The sequence below is a fragment of the Sciurus vulgaris genome (genome assembly GCF_902686455.1).
Source record: "Sciurus vulgaris genome assembly, chromosome: 3".
Lineage (NCBI taxonomy): Eukaryota > Metazoa > Chordata > Mammalia > Rodentia > Sciuridae > Sciurus > Sciurus vulgaris.
In genome coordinates this window covers 139,170,070-139,192,647 of record NC_136463.1, presented here as the reverse complement: position 1 = coordinate 139,192,647, position 22,578 = coordinate 139,170,070, and the positions used below count along the sequence as shown (strand labels likewise).

Here is a 22,578-nt window from a genome sequence, read left to right as displayed (position 1 = left end):
ACAAAACTCAACTCACAATGGATCAAGGACCTTGAAATCAGACCAGAGACCCTGCATCTTATGGAAGAAAAAGTAGTTCCAAATCTTCACCTTGCTGGCTTAGGTTCAGACTTCCTTAACAGGACTCTCATAGCACAAGAAATAAAAGCAAGAATCAATAACTGGGATAGATTCAAACTAAATATCTTTCTCTCAACAAAGGAAACTATCAGCAATGCGAAGAGAGAGCCTACAGAGTGGGAGAGTATCTTTGCCACTCATACTTCAGATAGAGCACTAATTTCCAGAATATATTAAGAACTAAAAAAACTCTACACCAAGAATACAAATAACCCAATCAACAAATGGGCTAAGGAAATGAACAGACTTCACCGAAGAAGATCTACAAGCAATCAACAAACATATGAAAAAATGTTCACCATCTTTAGTAATAAGAGAAATGCAAATCAAAACTACACTAAGATTCCATCTCACCCCAATTAGAATGGCGATTATCAAGAATACAAGCAACAATAGGTGTTGGAGAGGATGTGGGGAAAAAGGTACACTCAGACATTGCTCGTGGGGCTGCAAATTAGTGCAACCACTCTGAAAAGCAGTGTGGAGATTCCTTAGAAACTTGGAATATTACCCACCATTTGACCCAGCTATCCCACTCCTCGCCCTATACACAAAGGACTTAAAATCAGCATACTACAGAGATAGAGCCACATCAATGTTCATAGCTGCTCAATTCACAATAGCCAGACTATGGAACCAACCTAGATGCCCTTCAATTGATGAATAGATAAAGAAACTGTGGTATATATATACAATGGAATATTACTCAGGCATTAAAAACAATAAAATTTTGGCATTTGCAGGCAAATGGATGAATTGGACAATATCATGCTAAGTGAGATAAGCCAATCTAAAAAAACCAAAAGACGAATGATGTCGCTGATAAGCGGATGATGACACGTAATGGGGGGTGGGAGGGGAGCAAGAATGGAGGAAGGAGGGACTGTATAGAGGGTAAAGAGAGGTGGGAGGGGTGGGGGGAAGGGGAGAAAAAACAGAATGAATCAAACATCATTACTCTATGTAAATGTATGAATATGCAAATGGTATGCTGTTACTCCATGTACAAACAGAAACAACATGTATCCAATTGTTTACAATAAAAAATAAATAAAAAAAAAAGAAAAGCTCATTCCAATACTTCTCAAAGTATTCCATAAAATAGAAGAGGAGGGAGCCCTCCCAAACTCATTCTATGGAGCCAATATCACCCTGATACCTAAACCAGACAGAGACACATCGAGGAAAGAAAATTTCAGACCAATATCCTTAACAAATATCAAAACAAAAATTCTCAACAAAATTTTAGCAAATCACACACAAAAACATATTAAAAAGATAGTGCACCACGATCAAGTGGGTTTCATCCCAGGGATGCAAGGTTGGTTCAACATCAGGAAATCAATAAATGTCATTCACCATATCAATAGACTAAAAGTTAAGAATCGCATGATTATTTCAATAGATGCAGAAAAAGCATTTGATAAAATACAGCATCCCTTCATGCTCAAAACACTAGAAAAAATAGGGATAGTGGGAACATTCCTTAACATTGTAAAGGCCATCTATACTAAGCCCATGGCTAATATCATTCTAAATGGTGAAAAACTGAAAGCATCCCCCCTAAAAACTGGAACAAGGCAGGGATGCCCTCTTTCACCACTTCTATTCAATATCATCCTTGAAACTCTAGCCAGAGCAATTAGACAGACCAAAGAAATTAAAAGGATATGAATAGGAAAAGAAGAACTCAAACTATCCCTATTTGCTGATGATATGATTATATACTTAGAGGAACCAGGAAATTCCACCAGAAAACTTTTAGAACTCATAAGTGAATTCAGTAAAGTAGCGGGATATAAGATCAATGCACATAAATCTAATGCATTTTTATACATAAGCGATGAATCTTTGGAAAGAATAATTAGAAAAACTACCCCATTCACAATAGCCTTGAAAAAAATAAAATACTTGGGAATCAATCTCACAAAAGAGGTGAAAGACCTCTACAATGAGAACTACAGAACACTAAAGAAGGAAATTAAAGAAAACCTTAGAAGATGGAAAGATCTCCCATGTTCTTGGATACGCAGAATTAATATTGTCAAAATGGCCATACTACCAAAAGTGTTGTACAGATTCAATGCAATTCCAATTAAAATCCCAATGATGTACCTTACAGAAATATAGCAAGCAATTATGAAATTCATCTAGAACAATAAGAAACCCAGAATAGCTAAAGTAATCCTTAACAGAACGAGCGAAGCCGGGGGTTTCGCAATACCAGATCTTCAACTCTATTACAAAGCAATAGTAACAAAAACAGCATTGTATTGGCACCAAAATAGAAAGGTAGATCAATGGTACAGAATAGAGGACATGGACACAAACCCAAATAAATACAATTTTCTCATACTAGACAAAGGGGTCAAAAGTATGCAATGGAGAAAAGATAGCCTCTTCAACAAATTGTGCTGGGAGAATTGGAAATCCATATGCAACAGAATGAAACTAAACCCATATTTCTTACCATGCACGAAACTAAACTCAAAATGGATTAAGGACCTCGGAATCAGACCAGAGACCCTGTAGATTATAGAAGAAAAAGTAGGTCCAGATCTTCAACATGTCGGCTTAGGACCAGACTTCCTCAACAGGACTCCCATAGCACAAGAAATAAAAGCAAGAATCAATAACAGGGATAGATTCAAACTAAAAAGCTTTCTCTCAGCAAAGGAAACTATCAGCAATGGGAAGAAAGAGCCTTCAGAGTGGGAGAAAATCTTTGTCAATCATACTTCAGATAGAGCACTGATCTCCAGAATCTATAAAGAACTCAAAAAACTCTACACCAAGAATGCAAATAATCCAATCAACAAATGGGCTAAGGAAATGAACAGACACTCCAGAGAAGAAGATCTACAGGCAATCAACAAACATATGAGAAAATGTTCAACATCTCTATTAATAAGAGAAATGCAAATCAAAACTAAGATTCTATCTCACCCCAATTAGATTGGCGATTATCAAGAATAAAAGCAATAACAGGTGTTGGCAAGGATGTGGGGAAAAAGGTACACTCAGATATTGCTGGTGGGGCTGCAAATTAGTGCAGCCACTCTGGAAAGCAGTGTGGAGATTCCTCAGAAAGCTTGGAATGGAACCACCATTTGACCCAGCTATCCCACTCCTCGGCCTATACCCAAAGGACTTAAAATCAGCATACTACAGAGATACAGCCACATCAATGTTCATAGCTGCTCAATTCACCATAGCCAGATTGTGGAACCAACCTAGATGCCCTTCAGTTGATGAATGGATAAAGAAACTGTGGTGTATATATACAATGGAATATTACTCAGCCATAGAAAATAATAAAATTATGGTATTTGCAGGCAAATGGATGAAACTGGAGAATATCATGCTAAGTGAGATAATCCTATCTCAAAAAACCACAGGACGAATGATATCGCTAATAAGTGGATGATTTCACATAATGGGGGGTGGGAGGGGTTAGGGTTAGAGTTAGGGTTAGGGAGGGGGGCAAGAATGGAGGAAGGAAGGACTGTTTAGAGGGAAAAGAGGGGTGGGAGGGGTGGAGGGAAGGGAAAAAATAACAGAATGAATCAAACAACATTACCCTATGTAAATTTATGATTACACAAATGGTATGCCTTTACTCCATGTACAGAGAAACAACATGTATTCCATTTGTTTGCAATAAAAAAAATTAAAAAAAAAAACAATATGTCCAAAAACAAAACAAAAACAATAAGGCTGCAGGAGCAGTTTGAGGGCAATGACAAGATTGCTTATGAGTTATCAAAATGAATGACAGGTAACAAGGGTTCATTATCCCCTTCTGTGTTTTTGTTTATATTTGAAATATTTATAAGGCTTAAGAATATCTTTAAAGACTGAAAATATTTTTTGCATCTAAAAGATTAATGACTCCACAATACCAAAAGAGCTCATCCAAATAAACCTAAAATAAAATATAACAAAATGTCCAAATTATGAAAAGGTTAAATTTTATTACACTGATTTAAGAACTGTGTAACCAAAGATAGACAAAGCATAAATTTTAAGAAAATATTTGCTATATAATATATACACGTATAATAGATGAGTGTCTAATATGACTATGATCTCCCAAATCCATTAAAATCAACCCAGGATGAAAATGGACAAGAGATGGTAACTTCTCATAAGGGAAGAGATGGCCTAGAATCCCTAATCACTTGTCCATGTTTACCAGGTGATTTACACATACAGGTATAGTCAGTGAATCAATTGTTCAAGTTATCAAATACATCTATCAACAGAAATTGGATGTTAGAAATTGTGATAAATTCATATAATGGGACATGACTAGTTACGAAATGAACCAAAATTTCAAGCAACACACGCATTAATGTTTTGAAACAATGCTGAGTATGAAAAGCATGTCACAGAAGACTGGATAGAATATCATATATAAGTATTAAAATATATTAAAATGGTATTTATATCTATATCTGGATATATGTAGGTGAAGAATACACATTTAATAAATGTATTTTTTAGAAAAGTTTATGATAATGACCAGAATTAGATGACAGCTCTTTTTGTGGGGGAAAGGAAGTCTATTTCAGGGAAATTTAACAATAGATATAAACTTATAGTTCCAAGAATCCAATGGAAGGGCGATGGGAACAAAGACATACATATCTAGACAAATCATAAGTTGCTGAAAACTAAAACCCTTCAAAAATAATTGAAAATAATCAGAGAAAAAACATGGTTGCATTTTTTGTAGAGAAATGATAATCAAAATATTGTGGGTACCTCATCATAATAATGGAGAAAACAAAAAAGGAAATAACATATTAAATATCTGGAAATGAAATACTCAGGTTTCTGAGTTTTGATAAAATTAAACATAGTGTATACTAGGAAGAAAGGATTTGAATTGTATCTTTTTAGATTCTAATCTAGAAGAACCAGGTGATTTAATGTTCATAAATTAATTTGAAATTTTAAATGTAATAGTGAGTCATATTGTTCAAATGTGAAGTCTTATGCTTTTTATGGTGTATTATTAGGAAACTTTTTTTTGTTTGGACCTACACTCTAGTGAGCTCCAATGGACAACATGAAGTGACATAGTATAAGATATGTAAAAGTTGACAATTCAATAAGGTTCACAATGGCTTTGAAGTAATTTCTAAACCATTTCAGTTTTCCTAAAATTATTTTGAGTATTAAAAATATTTCACAATTTAATAGGTACTCTGTATTATACATTTAATGGTAATAAAATTTTCATTTAACTTTTTGTAGGTGATAATATAATAAGTTCAAAACAATCGGTTATGTAGGGATTATATTCTGAAAATAACAGGATGCGTGGTTGTTTAGTATCACTCTAAATCTATCATTTGTCAAAATATAACAGAGAACTTTTCTGCACTTAAGTGAAAGAGGTCATTATCATTTAATATTTCTTATAATAATATTCAATTACCATGTATTCCTTTCTGTGTTTTCTGTTCAGCGACTGGATAAACTACTTTTATATCATCATAAGTCGTCTTTTTCTTCTTCGCAGAAGCTTAATTTAAAAAAATGTAATAAAACAATGGTTGTTAATTATGGTGATAAGAAGAAGTACTGAAGATAGAGTTTATACTTGTCACATCCAGGTGAGCCATGTGCTAATCCATATGTGGGATTGTGGGGCCAAATGTGAGAAGATGGAGAGATATGAAATGGGACATGTTTCAGAAACAGAATTTTCTTTTGGCACTAAGGAAAATCTGTACTGCAGTCTATTGGAACATGTCATTTTCTCTCACATGGGAATGCATACTTGGCATGATGATGGCTGAGGATCTACCAGCCTACAGTGATTTCTGCAATTATTTGATTTGTGTTCATTCTAGCCTGGCACAAGCAAATTATACATATGTCCCTTTTTTGTGATAGAGTTCTTTTTTTTATAGCTGTTTAGGTGGGCATATGTACTCAATGGGTTTACATCAGAGATGTAAAATGTGAGAGTGATCTCTTTCCTCACTGATCACTGGAGAAGAATCTTCTAATATCCTCTTTACCCCTCTGAAAGTTTTCCACTTGATGGAAGATGATGACATTACTATAGTGGTAAAATTCAATTTTATTTGTGAAATATCATTGTTCTTCTGTCATATTAATATTATAAATTCATTAATATACTACCACTTCAAAAAAAAGACATGCAGTAACAAGTGTTTAAGATAACACTTGACATTCTTTTCCTATTAAGTGAGAAAGTTAACAATTATGTTGGGGTATATATAGTTACTAAAGTAATTTCTTATCTGAACCATAGATTGCTATCATTGTCTCAAAGAATTAAACAGACTGAATTAATCCATTTTTCAAACATGCATTTAAGTATGTATGTTTTTTTATTTTCAGCACCAGGGAATGAACCCAGGTGTACTCTACAACTGAGCTACTTCCCCAGTCCTTTTTCAGTTTTTATTCTGAGACAGGGTCTCCCTAAGTTGCTCAGGCCTTGCAAAGTTGCTAAGGCAGGTCTCAAGCTTGTGAGCCTGCTTCAGCCTCCCGAGTTGCTGGGAATACAGGTGTGTGCCACCATGCCTGGCTAGCATACATACTTTTGTTGAAGCTCTGTGACACAGAAAGGTGGGAGTTATTATTACAAGAGATTAAGACAGTGGAAAGTATGTAATAATGAATGTTACAAGCTACTGAAGGGATTCAAAAGAGAAGTATCTTCCCGTTGGGTTAACAAGTAAGACTTAATGAAGGCTTAAAGTGAGGCTTAAAGTATTGTAGGATTTTCATGGAGTGAGCAGATCATTCTAAACTGAGAAAACTGGAAAAAGAAGCAGAGGAGCAGGAAATGCAACCTGTATTTTAGAAATGTCAGTAGTCTCATTTGACAGACCAATGAAAACAAAAAAAACATTGCTTACTCTGTGCCAGAATGAGGGGGCTCTTTATAGAAATTATTTGAGGTATTATCTTTGTTTTTAGGTGTTTAAACTGTCTCTGAGAGCTTAAGTAATTTGCTTAAGCAATTTACAAGTCCATAAAATGATAAAAGCAGGAGTTGGACCTTGGCAGTCTGGCTCCAGAGCCTGTTTGTGTTATCCCTAAATCATAGTTATCATCTTCAAGTGTATAGTGTGGAATAAAATTTAAAATTGGGAATGGATTCTACTGAGTGATGTATGCTTGCATAAGCATTCTGAGCTGCACTAATAGGCAACAGCTTTGGGGTCAGGAGAAGAAATCATTAGAAAAGAGCTTTAAGTGCAATTGGGGAACAGGGCACACAATAGATTTGTAGTCATTAATAAAAAAAAATAGAGTAAATTGAGACTAGTCAGTCAATTTTCTGGAAAGACACAAGGAGATTTTGACATAGAAACAGGATGAGAAAGGAAACAGGATTGAGATCATGTTCTTTCCTAATATTATGTAATCATAGATAGTTAAAGCCCATGTACGCTTTTACATTTGAGCCACCAAATAAGGGAGGGGACTCACTATGGTTTTATAATGTTATAAATAAAAATGAATCTGATATGGATTGGGCATAGCAACTTCACTGCTCTGTATTTTGTATCCCTTCTTTAAACTTCATTTTTTTTTCTTTTTAAAATTCTTCCTTGTGTACATTCTATCTTCTTTCCTATCTTCCCTCTTTTATTTCCTGGTGCTGTATATTTTCCCTGGTTGGTAACATTTCTACACTGGTATGGTATTATATACCATGTTGGTATATAATAGCATTTATTTCACAAACAATTGTCTAGTTTCAGTAGTGTAGGGAATTTTGTTAAAACTATAGTGGAGGAAAACTTGTCTCTTGAGTTTCTTCATAGCATTTTTTTCAGTTTGTTATAATTTTTACACATAAATGTCTATCATTTGACTTGAACTGTAATATGAAAATTATTAGATCAGACCCTAGAACCAAGTGGGTAACAAGTGTAAGCACATGAAATACTACCAAAAATATATAATGGGGGTGGGGGAATGGGGGATGAGAGAAGAAAGGAGGAACTTTAGATAACATAGAGGGAAATGAGAGGGAGAGGGTATGAAAAATGGTGGAATGAGACAGACATCATTACTCTATGTACATGTATGATTACATGAATGGTATGATGCACAACCATAGAAACAAAATGATGTACCCCATTTGTGTACAATAAATCAAAATGCAGTCTGTAAAACAAAAATAAAAAAAGAAATACTACAAAAGGATTTTTACTAGATAAGCATGTACTACATTGCCTTTTAATGTTCTCACTTTCACCATTGGCTCCATCTTGTCCACTGTTTTCTAACGTATTTTTCCCCGTATCTTCTTTAAAGCCAGTATCTTGCATTTTTTGTAAATGATAAGCCATTTTTTTCTCTAGCAGGGCTTGTTTCTAAAATATTTTAAAAATATACTGGTTAACATCAATTTGCCTTTTATAAATACAAAAATGCTATTTAAAATGTGACAGTATATTGAAAATGAACAGTCTGTCTTGTGACTTGTAAGTTTACACTAAGTAAAAATATGGGAGGGTAATAAGGGGATAAGGGGTACATTTCTATCTGTGATCAAGTTTGAAGAACATTTTAAACATTCAGATACCACTGAACTCACTGCACACTTTTGGGGAACTAGTATAATTTCTGTTCAGATAGGGTCTCTTATACATACTTATCCTGGTAAATTTAAGTAATTTCTCAATCATTTTTAACTAGAAGATTCCTGAGGGCCTACGCAAAAGTCATCTGGGTCAACCACAGGCAAACATAAAACATGAATTATAACTTCCTTTTGTGAATTTCTGTGTTATTTTAGGCCATGGATATAGCAGAAAGAAGATAACTTCAGAGAAAGAAACTCAGAGATCTTTAGGGGGTTTAATGGAGTATTCAGCAAAAAAATGGATCAGCACATGTGCATAATGAAACTAAGATTGCATAAAGGATCATTCTAAAGAATGCAGTTGCATTCTAAAGAGCAGCAATTGCATCTACCTTAAGATGGAAATTATACCTATTCTTACCAGTTGCACTGAAAAAACTTCAAATCACATGGGGCATGGTACTAAAATGAGTTTTACCTCAGTAATAAGGAATAACTAGTCCTAGATCAAATGTGGCTCTGGTTTTGTCTAAAAAATCATTTTAAAAAAATACATGCATAATCAAACTTTCCAAATAAATCACACATATGTAAGAAACAAGCTAAGGAATATGTATACCTATGCAAAAATATCCTGTACACAAAGTAAAATTCCCAATAACTGGCATTCAGTCAAAGAGTACTAGGCATATAAAAAAGAAGGTAACATAACTGATAGAAGAAATAAATCAATGTACTAAAATCAACTCATAAAAGAAACAAATGTTAGGACAAAGATGAGCATTAATATAATAAACAAAATGGCATTCCGTATGTTTAACAGTAAGATAAGAGACATAGCAGATGTAAAATAGGCCAGGATAATATTTTGATATCTGAGAAGAGTATAGTCATTAATATCGATATTAATGACAGTATAGACATTACATAAGAAACTAACATTAATTCAGCAAGAGAAACTATCCAAAAGTCAACACTAAGAAGAAAAAAATTGAAGACTTTTGAGAGATGTGAGATAGCTTCAAGCAGTTTAAGAGAAAAGACCACATACAATAAATATTTAATAATAATGACCTAAAGTGTTCCAAAGTGGATGAAAATCATAAATTTGCAGGCTCAGGAAGCCCAAATAACCAATGCACAGAAAACAACAAAAATGTCACCAGGTATATAATAATCCAATTTCTCAAACCAACAATAAAAAGAAAATTTTAAAAGTTGCCAGAGGGAAAAAGTTGTTACACAGAGAGAAACAAAGTTAAGAACAGCAAATTTCTTGTTAGAACCAATGTAGAGAAGAGAACAGAACATATGTTTTAAGTTCTAAAACAAAATAAAAGGTCAATGGAGAATTCTTTATCTATCTGATATTAATTGATATATGAAGTAACATATTCAAAGAAAATCTTTCAAACAAATGTAAATAGTTTTTCTGACATACAGATCTAATTGATGAGGAGAAGTACTGAAGAAAACCCTTCAGAAAGAAGAAAGTTAAGACACCAGAAAAAAATATGGATATACAAAAAAGAATGAGGAACACTAAACCTTGTAAGCACATGACCAAATACATGTTTTATTACTTCAATCATGTTAATATAAAAATGACTGTTTAGACATGTCAATGTAGTAAGGGATTTAAATATATATATACATATGGCTCTGGCTTTGTCTATTAAAAAAAAGAAATATATATATAGGTAGGTAAAATGCATGACTGAAACAGGTAAAGGCCAAAGGGAGGAAAATAAAGTGTATTATTGTAACATTCTTATACTATCTGTAGAGTTATAGAATAGCACTTTAAGTTCTACTCTAATAAATAAAAGATATATACCATGATCACAAAGCACTAGATTATATAACAGAAAAAAAGTAAAATTCCAATAAAATAAATTTTAAAATTAGTTAAAATTTAAAAATTCACAAAACAACGCAGAAAATGAGGAAGAAGTCAATAAAGAAACATGGAAATATATACAAAACAAATACTGACATGATAGATATAAAATTAAACATTAATCATAACATTAAGTATAAATGTATTAAACAACTTAATTAAAAACAGAGATTGTCAGATTGAATAAAATAGTTCAATCCTTCTTTATGAGAAGTATGTACAAAAAAGGAACACAGAAAATGAGTCAATAGAATTTTTTATTGGTTCCTTTTGTTTTTTTGGTACCAGTGATTGAACTCAGGGACACTCGACCAGCGAGCCTCATCCCCAGTCCCATTTTGTATTTTATTTAGAGACAAGGTCTAGGTTGTTTAGGGCCTTGCTTTTGCTGAGGCTGGCTTTGAACTCTGAATTTTCCTGCCTTAGCCTCCTGAGCCACTGGGACCACAGGTGTGCGCCACTGTGCCCTTTGAGTCTCAATAGAGTGTTAAAAGTAAAACAAAGGAAGATGTCATGTCATGCTAATGTTAATCAAAAGAAAATTGGAATGCCCGTGATTCCTTGAATAGAATTGATATCAGGCAAAAAGTAAAAACTGCAGCACTCTATTGCTCTCAGAAAAGAAAGATAATCTCACTGATGTCTATGAGAAAAAAAAAAGGAAGTGGTAAAAATTGCATATTTATTGACATGGAAAGTTGCTAATGGTATTTCACTAAATGAAGAGGCAATCTACAAACCAGTCTGTAAAGTATAATAGCATATATTTAATTATTTATTGGAATAAAAATTTTCATGGAAACATTATATATAGGTATGTCTGTGTGTGTGTGTGTGTGTGTGTGCACTAAAAAGTTAATAAGGCTATCATGAGATTACAGATGTTATCTCTTTTCTTATTCTGATTTACACTATAAATCAAAACATACTGCATATTATTAACATTAAATATAGTTATCAATCAGAAAAAAAAATCAAAAACTTTTACCAAGAATTTCTTATTCTCAGAAAAACCAAATTGGTTATTTAATTTTTACAAGAATCATAACTATAGCATGTGGTATGAAGCTAAAGCCAAAGGTAATTATATCAAATAACAGGGCAGCATGTTTCCATTATAGAAAAGCATTTCAGTAAAATATAGTAAAAATGTTTATAGCTAGGTGTGGTGGTGCACCCCTGAAGACTCAGTAACTCACAGGTCAAAGCAAGAGGATTGCCTAAGCCTAGGAATTTGGGCCAGTCTGGGCAGCATAGCGAGACAAAGTCTCAAAAAAATTGTTCATAACTTTCAGTTTTGTATAATGCATATAATTCAGGGCAAGAAGTCTATGATCATCTTGTGGAGTGATTTGTACTTTGAAAAAAACTCTCTTTGAACAGCCCCAAATAGAGATCACCCTACCTTTCTGTCACTCTCTTCTCTACATTTACGACGCTGTTCTTCTACTCTCTGTTCTCTCTTAACATCTTCTCCAATCCTTGTCAGAAGTAACATCTCTTTTGTCTTCCATTCCTAGAAAACACAATGCTACTAGACTTGGTGTTTGTTCCCTTCCCAGTGATACCTTAATTTTCCATCAACAAGAATATTAGAAAGTCAAGGGCCTAACAAGTATCTGGTCTGGTCAAACATAAACGAAGTCATATTGTGGCTTTGGAATGCTTTATTTTATTTATTTACTTACTTACTTATTCATTTACTTATTCATTTATTCATTTATTTATTCATTCATTCATTCATTCATTCATTCATTCATTTATTTATTTTGCTGTTTCCTAGCTTTAAAAGGCAGGTAGCAGGTTTGTTTTTTGTGGTACTGTGGGTTAAACCCAGGACTTTGCATACCCTACCACTGAGCTTCATCTCCAGCCCTTTTTCATTTTTGATTTTGAGACAGAGTATCCCTTAGTTGTCGAGGTTGGTCTCAAATTTGCAACCCTTCTGCCTCAGCTTCCCAAGTAAGCTGGGATTTACAGCATGTACTACCACTCCTGACCATAATTATTTTTTACTTAACATAATTAAAAAAATTTTTCTCTTCACACCATGTGATATAGGGAAGTGAAAGAGTGTCCAGTAACTCTTTCATACTGCTCTTTAAGAGCAGAAGTTAAGCTAGGTGTGATGGAGAATGTCTGTAATCCCCGACTCAGGAGGCTGAGATGGGAGGATACCTTTAGTCCAGGAGTTCGAGACTAACCTGAGCTATGTAGAGACCTGCTCCCAAAGAAAAGAGAAGCAGAAGTTGATCCATATGTATAGCGTGTGGTCTCTGCCTTAATTTTTTATGTAATAACTTATACATTATAATTCTGAAGACAGTTTAATAGGTGTAAATTATTTAGAACTGAAATTACTTGAACTGATTTCATGCGTTATGGTGTACATTATTTACAATTGGAGAAAAGTGCACACAATTTTTCTCTCAATATTTTAAATCTGTTATATCTCACCTCCTCAATTTTTCTACGAAGATTAAGTTTTCTTCTTGTGTGTTCCCGTTGACGTCTTTCTTCTCTCTCTCTCTGGAGTAGGCGCTGCTCTTCTGCTGTGTGCTCTAGATGTTCTAATTCCTTACATATCATATCCAAATACCTGAGAAAGAGTGCAAATATCATGAAGTGAACAGGGTGTTTCCTGCATTACAGCATCTTGTGTTTTGATATTCCCAAATCATCTCCTTGCTTGCTTTTCGCTTTTTGAGCTACGGGAATTTTATAGTTTTTTTCTATCAGTCCTTTTCAAGGACCTTCAAGTCAGCTTGACTCATAATGTTTTACTCATTTTAAAGTCTTCCTACTACATTTGTATGTGTTGTCATAGACAAGGCAAAGGTAAAATGTGGAGCTAACTAATGAAAGCATTTGCACAGTAAGCATTCAAAACTCAGGAGGTTTAGCAGTATGAATTTGAAAAAAAGAATGTTGATATAATTGAAGCAGTTGATATAGCTTCAAATCCAGAGGGAAAAAAAAAACAATAGATTTGAATTTTCTAAAAACAGAGTCCTTATAATTTATAATTCTTTGAACAATCTCCCATTTATAGTCTGGGTCTCTGATACATAAATATCCTATGGCATTACCACAAAATATAACTATGGAATATAAAAGTCAGGTAATACAGCCTAATCTTTCAACTCCTAGTGAAAGAAAAAGAATGCCACCTCCCTTCACTTCCTAAAAAAAAATGGCAATGAAATATTAATAATTGGGTAATATCTGAATTAATTTACTTTTTTTTTCTTTTTTTTTTTACAGATAACCTATGTTCATAATTCACATCAGATATCTTACTCTGTTTTTGGCTTTGCCTTAACTCCCTCAAACTTAATGCTGTCATTCATTCCTTAAAATGGATCATGAAAACTTGTTATTGTTTTCAGCATGTGCTAAAAATACTTTCCCTTCCTCTCCTTCTATAGAAAGGGTTTTGGACTGTTTTTTTCCTTCAGTTAAATGTTTGGCTTACCTCGGTTTAAGCTCATTTTCTCTGATAAAGCTTAAATTTCCCTTCACAGCCTTGGCAACAAGGTTCCCAATCCCTTTATCTCTTTGTCTCCCCTTCTTCCTCTCCACACTGAGAACTACAAAGGAGTTGAAAGGTATCTACTATTTAAAAGAAAAAAATCCTGACTTCAATGTTTTCCAGTATTTTTCAATTTATTTGAGTTCATGATATATATGTAAAAATATGCATTACTTTCAATCTTACCTGTGTCTTATTAATCTTTCCTGGTCCTTAATAGACCGGGTGGCACCCTCCTGTAACAACCAATTCTGGAACCGTGCAACATCAGAACATTCAGGGAGGTGACTGGTTTCCTGCAGTCTACGTAGTTGTTTTGCAATCATTTTCTAGTTTAGAAATGTGTATGATAAATATGTAATTTCTTATTTTTCCCAGAAATAGAACCATTAACATTTCTAAATTATATAAATGATTAATCATTTAATTGAACTTAAGTCTATTCTGAATCCATCCAAGACGTGGGCAAGCAAACCAAACTGAAGATTTATCTCTCTGAAAATTAAAGATAAATGCTTCATTTGCTAATTCTAAAGAAATTAAATAAAAACATGGAAGAAGTAGAGGACACACTCTAGGCACAGAGAGGGGAAGGGGGGAAAAATACAGAACACTTAAAAGTGTAGGGACCTCATAATCATTTTTATCTAACTCTAATCTCAGAACGTAAAATTTCAAAAACCCACCTTTCCTTATTTTGAGTTAACTTTCTTGCCCCTGAAACCTGAATTCTCACACATGCATGTGCATGCGCGCGCGCACACGCACACACACACACACAAACACACACACACACACACACACTCCATATACAACTTAGAGTCAAAAATCAGAAGAAAGTCACTGCCTATAACCACTCTCTATGGCCCAGAATTCCAATGTACTTTTAAGAACATTTTCATGGGATAAATACAGCTGCATGGGTGTGAGCACAAGCACATTGTGTCCATGTTCATGGATATTCCTCATACATTTCTCTTCCTACTGCTCAACCTGTTTTGGATTCCAGTTTAAGAATCTTGCTGTCACAGGCACTTCTTATTGGCCACAAATCAAACAGAAATGACACATTTAACTAGAAATGTAATTTCCAGATTATGTCGGTCATCTCCAGTGTATTAATACATGACCTTTCCTTTCCCCTTTTTGGTCAAACATAGCCAACTTCCAAATATTGTTCACAAATATTCTATATTTTTATTTGTAAAAATACTGAATTATTTTGTCAACAATTAAAGAAATGAGAAACGACAAATTACTTTGTCAACAATTAGACAATTAAAATGTTATAAGAAAACACAAACAAAACTTTTTTCTAAACTCTGCTTAAAGAAATCAAATTTAAGTATTTAACTTACTTGTTCTCTTACATAATTTCTTTCAAAGTCTAGTTTTAAGCTGGTAAGGTACTGCCTATATTTATTTAATTCCCTCAAGGTACACACAATCTGAAAACAAAAACAAAAATGTATAAATATTTTAAATATATAATATATAAAAGTGATATTAATTCTTCAGAGGAAAAACAGTAATGACATAAAATTTAATCACATTTTGGTACCAATAACAATAAACTGTTAATATCATGAATAGTATCTTTCTACATTTGTTAACATAAAATTTCTATCAAAAAATATTAATTTATTAATATGACCTATACCATAAGGAATTTACTATTAATTGAAGTTATTAAAATAATAATTCTAATTAATTATAACTGGATCGTAATTATAAATGTAATCATTTTTAACTCAAGACCATTCCATCAGGATTCAAACAGGCTGAACAATCCTATTTCATCTAACTTTTTTACATGAATATACCATAGTGACTCTCACCATCATATATATTCCTAAGACACTAATTAAAAAAAAAAAAAAAACTATAAGTAAATAGTGGAAAGATAGGGAAATGGGAGGGAGGAGAAGAGGGAAACAGGGAGTTCTGGAGACTGAATTAGAACAAATTATGTTCTATACTTTCATTATTATGTTAAAATAAATAATAATATTATAAATAACTAAGAAGAACCAATAAAAAAGTATGTGGGACATAATCCTGAGAAGTGTACAGTGCCCTTAGAGACAGATAAACAAGACTATAATACAGCTGAGACAAATAATATATTTTTAACATCATAAATTACTTATTTATAATCTTTTGATATTTCAAAGGAAAAAAAGATGAAGAGTTAGTTTCATTTAGAAACACCTGTTGTCTGATTTCCTTTGGCTCAAACATTGAATATTCTATGGAATTGGCCATTAAGTACCCTCCTTTGACCAAATTAAAGGTGATAATGGCTCTCCAGGAAGGTATAGAAGCACATATATACTACATTTTGAAAGCATTTTTTTTCATTTAAACATAGTAATCTTTAACTCACTTTATTATTGCTAGTGATGTAGCCACCTTTCTTTAGTCTCCTAAGGATATCTTTGCGCTTATAGTATGCTCTTAAATGTGGATCATGTAGGTTCTTATACTGGTTTTCCAAAAGCTGACAGTAAGGATCAGTCAGGTTAAAACCGTAGGAAGGTCGAAAAAGCTGCAAACACAGATTCAAAAATATTACATATGTAAAATTAGTGCATTTTCAAAATTAAATAACCCATTGAGATGATTAGAAAATAAAACATGGAGGAAGAATCTGAACTGGTGAAAATCTAACAGAAAGATTTACTTGAAGAAAGTTTCAATGCTATTCTCCTCTTCTTTTCCTCATTTACATGAATTACTCTAAAGACTCACGCCCACTGAATTAGTTCTTTCTCTGATGTGTATCAGTCTTTGGCCCTGATCCAGAGAAGGCAGGAGGAGAGGAAAAGAAAAGAAAAAGCGCATAAAATTTTTAAGGCAAAAAGCAATACTAAGATTCTCCCTTTTCTTCCTCACTCTATCAGATCATGGCATTACATCCGAAAGGAATAGAATTAATTATATTTATTATATGGCAATCATCTGAAAAAATCTTTCAATATAATTAAATGGAAGTAACTTGAATAAACAGTAAAAGCAAAACTCAGATGCTAAAACATTTGGGTTGAAGAGTCATTGTATTTACGGTCTTGAATGAAAGAAACCCAAAGAAAATTTTACATTCAAATAAAATTCTAGATCTACATAAGATAGTTCAACATACTGAAAAGTCATCTTTAAAACATATTTATAAGAAATGAGGTTTCTTTGCATTCTTTCTGAGCTTGACTGCAACAACACAAGTCTGAGTCCAAAACAAAGCCAAATCAGGAATCAGGTGAAAGAAGTGGAAGACGTGGACGATTTGGAAAACCAGAAAGTATTTGCCCTTTTTGCAGGCATCCAGTTCAGTTCATACTATTGCACAACACTGTGCACATTCCAGACATTAACTGCAGCCACTCATTTGTGACCTTTAGGTTCAGTTTGGCTACATAAGACTGTGTTCAATTCTTTTATAAATACTCAGAAGGCTGGCTGGGTGGAACCCTACAAAAACTCCCACAAAAGGGTAGACAGGAGGAGCATAGTAGTAATAGTATGGAGTTCTCTCTTTGTTGAAAAGCTTCTTTGTTAAATTTCTGACTTCCTGTTTAACACCAAACTTTAATTCCTTTCAAGTGGCCAAATCAGAAAATCAAATTGCTTGTTGATCAAATGCTTCTCTGACAAAACATAAAAAGGAATCTACTAGCATAAAGTCTTGAATTCAGTGAGAATGCCAACGTCTTTCCTGGAAAGGAAACAATAATGGTAAGTTGAGGAGGGGGCTGAGTGTCTCTTTTTAGATGGTGACATTTAGTTTTCGATTTCTTTTAGGTGTTTTTGACCTTTATTTATTTATTTTTTTAAATCCTCCTCTCTCTCTCTCTCTCTCTCTCTTTTTTTTCTTGTGGTACTGGGTTTGAACCCAAGGGCACTCCACCACTGAGCTATATTTCCCAGCCCTTTGTTATTTTCACTTCTTTCAATTTGAGGCAGTCTCCTTCAGTTCAGGAGGCTCGACTTAATCTTGCAATCCTCCTACCTCAGCCTACTGAGCCTCTGAGATTATAGGTGTGCACCACTGCACCACACAAATGTTGACTTTTAGTTGTAACAGGCATGTTTCTCAAGGTGCAACCTAATCACCTATGCAGTAAAAAGATATTACCTTTTAAAGTCAGGGTAACCTTTTGTTGTCAATCTAAACAATTAGTTTTCCTATATATAAAAATAATAAAGGTTTTCTTCATCAAAGAGATAACACTGAGAAAAAATAATCTCACAAAGTCAGTCTTCAGGGATCTGATCTGGTACCTAATTATGATTAGATGCATAATTTTGGAACAAGTAATAGAAAATATAATTTTTAAAGTAATATACAAGGGAATTCATAATTGATGGAAAAATGGCATTACAGTAAACATATTAGAAACAGCAAATAAAAGGGCTAAGTTTCTATGCTAAAGAGAAATTATATTATTGTATCAAGGGTAATGCAATAAATTTCAAGTAAATTTTAGCAGTTAATTTGTAGATAGGGCACAAATTTTGTGAGGTTGGCTCATTTGTTTTTTTAAAGTGATACATAACACTGGTAAACATTTATGGGGTACCATGTGATGATTTAATGCATGTATAAATTGTGTAGTGTTCAAATTAGAGTGAACACACATATCTCTTCAATATGCTTCATTCCTTTGTGGTGAAAACATTCAAAATTCTTCAAGTTTTTTTAAGAGAAAAATATACAGTACACTATCATTACCTATAGTCACTCTATGTGCAAGAGAATACAAAACATATTTCTGCTATCTCTATGTTAGATTTCTCTATTCAAGTAAAAAGAATTAGCTTTCAAAAAGTAAATTATATTTTTGACAGAAGTAAAACTTATTTGGGGAAATCATATTCATAAGGTGTTATATAATGAAAGTTTTACACCAAATTCATATGTTGCAGTCTTAATTGCCACATGTGATAGTAGAGAGTAGAGTCCTGGGAGGTAATTAAGTCATGAGGGTTGAGTCCTCAGGAATTTTACTAATTCCCTTATAAAAGAGACCACGGACAGCTGATTAACTCTTTTTCTGTCATTTAAGGGTTATAAGCAGAGCACCCTAAACAGAACTCAACCATGCTGGCACCCTGATTTCAGACTTCCAGCCTCCAGAACTGTGTAAATAAATTTCTTTTGTTTTATAGCTCTGTAATCTATAGTACTGTATTATAGGAACCCAAACTAAGACATTAGGCAAGTATAAAATATCGAGGATCTCTACTTATTTCTGATGACATCATAGTGAAGGGGTTGAGTTCATTTAGAATTCCTTCTTATAGAACTTTATGGAATATGATCAAAGTAACCACTCAATAAGAATATACCAAATCACAAGAATTTGTCAATAAAGAGCTGGGAAGTTTTCAGACAGGATAGGGTTGAGGACTAGAAACATGAAGAAGTTTGGGAGAAGTAAACGTTATAATCCAGTCTGAGAGTTAAGTGAGATCAATCAAACCGAGGACGTGTGCATTCTTAGTAAAGATAAGTAGTCAAAGTCTGTGCTGGTTCACAAAGGGTCTTGAAGAATGAAAGCTTCATGGATTGGGGAGAAGAAAAACTGGCATCGTAGGTTTGGAGACAGGAGGACAAAAGAACGGTACGGAGAGGTGGTTATAGAAGACATCTACTTGAAGTAGTTGAGGCTCTGGAGAAATGACTGAAAGGCCAGATTGGGGTAAATCTTGGGACCTCCTCCTTATAGAGGCAGGGCCTTCTTTCACTGAAGGGAGTGAAGTACTAAACATAGAAAATTATTTTGACTCCACTTTTTTTCCACTTCGTGTGTGAAAATAGCATTGGGCTCTAAATCACTCTATTATTATTATTATTACACTTTATCATTATTAAGATTGTTAAACTTCCACAAAATATAAATTAAAACAGAACTCTGAATACAAACTTTCTGGCTTATAAGTCTGTCCAAATCATATTGGATGAAATTGCTTTATAGATATTCCGAATAATGCTTCTGGTTAGATGTGTTTTGTTTTGTTTTTTCTTTCTCTCTTGTGAAGGTTAATGCAAATTCCCTTAATGAATTTTGTATACTGTAGCCTCTGAATTAAAGAGCAAGTAGAAAGGTAAAAGAAAACTAAAGTAAGACAGTTAAAAATTAGTTTACCTTTTCACTTATATTCGTAGTAAAGAAAACAGTATCACTTCCTGGAATCACAGGCAGTTTGACCCCAAGGGGCAAATCCAGTAGCTGAGAGGCTCCCATCCCTGGAAAATGGGTCTTGTGGCCACCCTGTCGGGCACAATCGGAGAGTTTAGTGTTTTCTTTTTGGTGGACCCTTTGGCTCAGGCCAGTCTCCCCTCACTCCCACTAAGGAAACTCGGGCCTTTCATTCGGGTTGCAGGGGCCCGCGGAGCCCTCGCGCCCCGCGCGGCACCCGCTCCAGCGCCCCGGGTGCGCGCCAAGGGGGCACCGAGCCCGACCGTTAGGATACGCGCAGACCCTGTGTGGCTAGGCCCGCCCGGCAGGCCCGAGGCCCAGCTGAAGACGAGAACTCCGGGCGGCCACTCACGTCTCCGCACTGCTGACTGTCCGCGGCCAGGCTGGTGGAGGCTGTTTTGGTGGCGGCGACATTGGCAGCCTTGGAGCAGGCTCTGAGGTACAGCTCCATGACCAGCTAGGGCCCAGTGTTCCCCTGCCGCCCTCCGGGCTCGCTTTCCCTCGCTGCGCTTCGCCGTCGTCCCTCTGTCGCGACCTCTCGGGGAATGGCCAGTGCCCGGTGTCCCGAGGCCCCACCCGCCGCGTTCCCGGCTGGAACGTCCAGGCCAGAGCGCGGCGTCCTCGCGGGCGGTGGCGGCTCGCGCCCGCCCAGAGCCCATCGGTTGGGAAGACCGGTGATCAGCCCTGGTCCTAGAGGACCCAACTGCAGTCAAGTTCTGAGGATCCAAACCCAAACCTACAAAGCTTGGTTGCAGGATGGCTAGTTAAGGTCTCCTGAGCACGCGGGAGCTGTGGTGTCCTTCGGCCGACGTCCAGAGGTGCTGGGGCGAGCTGCCTGGCTTTCCACACCTTGCACGAACACACGTTGGCGCACCACGTGTGTGCACCCAGGCTCGCAGGCTGCCTCCCCTGGCGCTCATCAGCTTCCGCCCGACTCCTCCCTCCTCTGGCCTCACTCTTCCCTTACTGGCTCTCTTCATCTCTCTGACTTTTGGGACTCTCTTGCTTTATCCTATTTCCCTCTTTCTGCTGAGCTAAACCATCCAAACTTCATACTGTTCTCACCTCCTTTGCCCCACCCACCGAAGTAGGGACAGCCATATAACTGTGGTTGACATACGGCGCCTGACTTTAAGCCACATTAGGAGACTAAAGCAGATACTATTTGAACTCAGTCTGGAGTTAGGACTTCACTTCATAGGTTCTTTGTCCCACAACTGTTCCCTGTTATTTCTGGGCCCCTAGAAATACTGTGCCAAACACCTTTCAAACATTTCATCCTTACTACAACCTTGCCAAAAGTTACCCTTTTTTTTCAAATATTGAGAAAAAAGAATAATCACTATTAAATGGTGGCAGCAGAGGCTGTTTTCTTCATCAATATAATCTTACTTTTGCTCTCTTTCAATTTCATTCGTGTGCATAGGATTCAACTTGAAGTCTATTGCCAGCTCTCCATGTGGTTGTACACAATCATATTCAACATACTGAAATTGCAACACACACACACACACACACACACACACAATCTGCAGACACCCTTCCCCAAAACAGTATAAAATAAAGGCTCATTTTTGTATTTTTTATCTAATTAAGGGATACTTTTGGATACTTTCCCTTGTGCCCATATTGGGTATACACTTAAATCTCCATTGTTACTAAAATTAATTTGTCCCTTCTAATCTATCACTTCACTACTCTCCCAGTTAAGCAACTTATCACTTTTTGTTTATGTCATTGTTGTGGCCTTACAAAAGGTCTATTTACCTCAGTGGTTCATCTTTTGTCAAACTGATCTTTGATGGCAAACTGACCATTTCTCTTGCATTAAAATTCCTGTTGGACTGAGGAAGACCAAAAGCATTTGACAGCCTCTATTACTTAATCTGTTTTGTTCCTTATTACTCATCTAACAAATTATCACAAAGTAAGTGGCTTAAAATATGGAAAGTATATTGTCTTAAATGAAGGTCAGTATTCAAAAATGAATCTAACTGGGTTTAAACTAAGGTGTTAAAAGTGCCATTGTAACACAGAGTGTAGGTGGGTGGATTCTTTGTCTTGAGAAAATACAAAGAATGAAATCCACGACTCAGAGTGAGAGCAAAGCAACAGAATATATTAGAGTAATAGAAAGCAGAGGTCCAAAGAGGAGGGGCTCCAAGAGAGGGATGCTAAGAGTTGTCTGTTGTCTAGGGCTTTTTATGGGCTCTACCTATCCCCATAGTTGACTTGTGGT

The 22,578-nt window shown here is 35.1% G+C and overlaps 1 protein-coding gene across 1 annotated transcript in view; it reads right to left on the bottom strand.

Moving 5' to 3' along the window:
- The window catches only part of FSIP2 (fibrous sheath interacting protein 2), a gene marked incomplete at both ends in the record, with an annotated part of 135,329 nt that extends 114,539 nt beyond the window's left edge, over positions 1-20,790 (bottom strand). Inside the window, 8 exon segments of the mRNA XM_079130383.1 lie at positions 8,372-8,495; positions 12,013-12,123; positions 13,065-13,206; positions 14,326-14,468; positions 15,498-15,587; positions 16,526-16,687; positions 20,286-20,411; positions 20,692-20,790. Of these exon segments, the coding sequence (XP_078986509.1) occupies positions 8,372-8,495; positions 12,013-12,123; positions 13,065-13,206; positions 14,326-14,468; positions 15,498-15,587; positions 16,526-16,687; positions 20,286-20,411; positions 20,692-20,790 (997 nt within the window).
- Between the last annotated feature and the right edge of the window lie 1,788 nt (positions 20,791-22,578).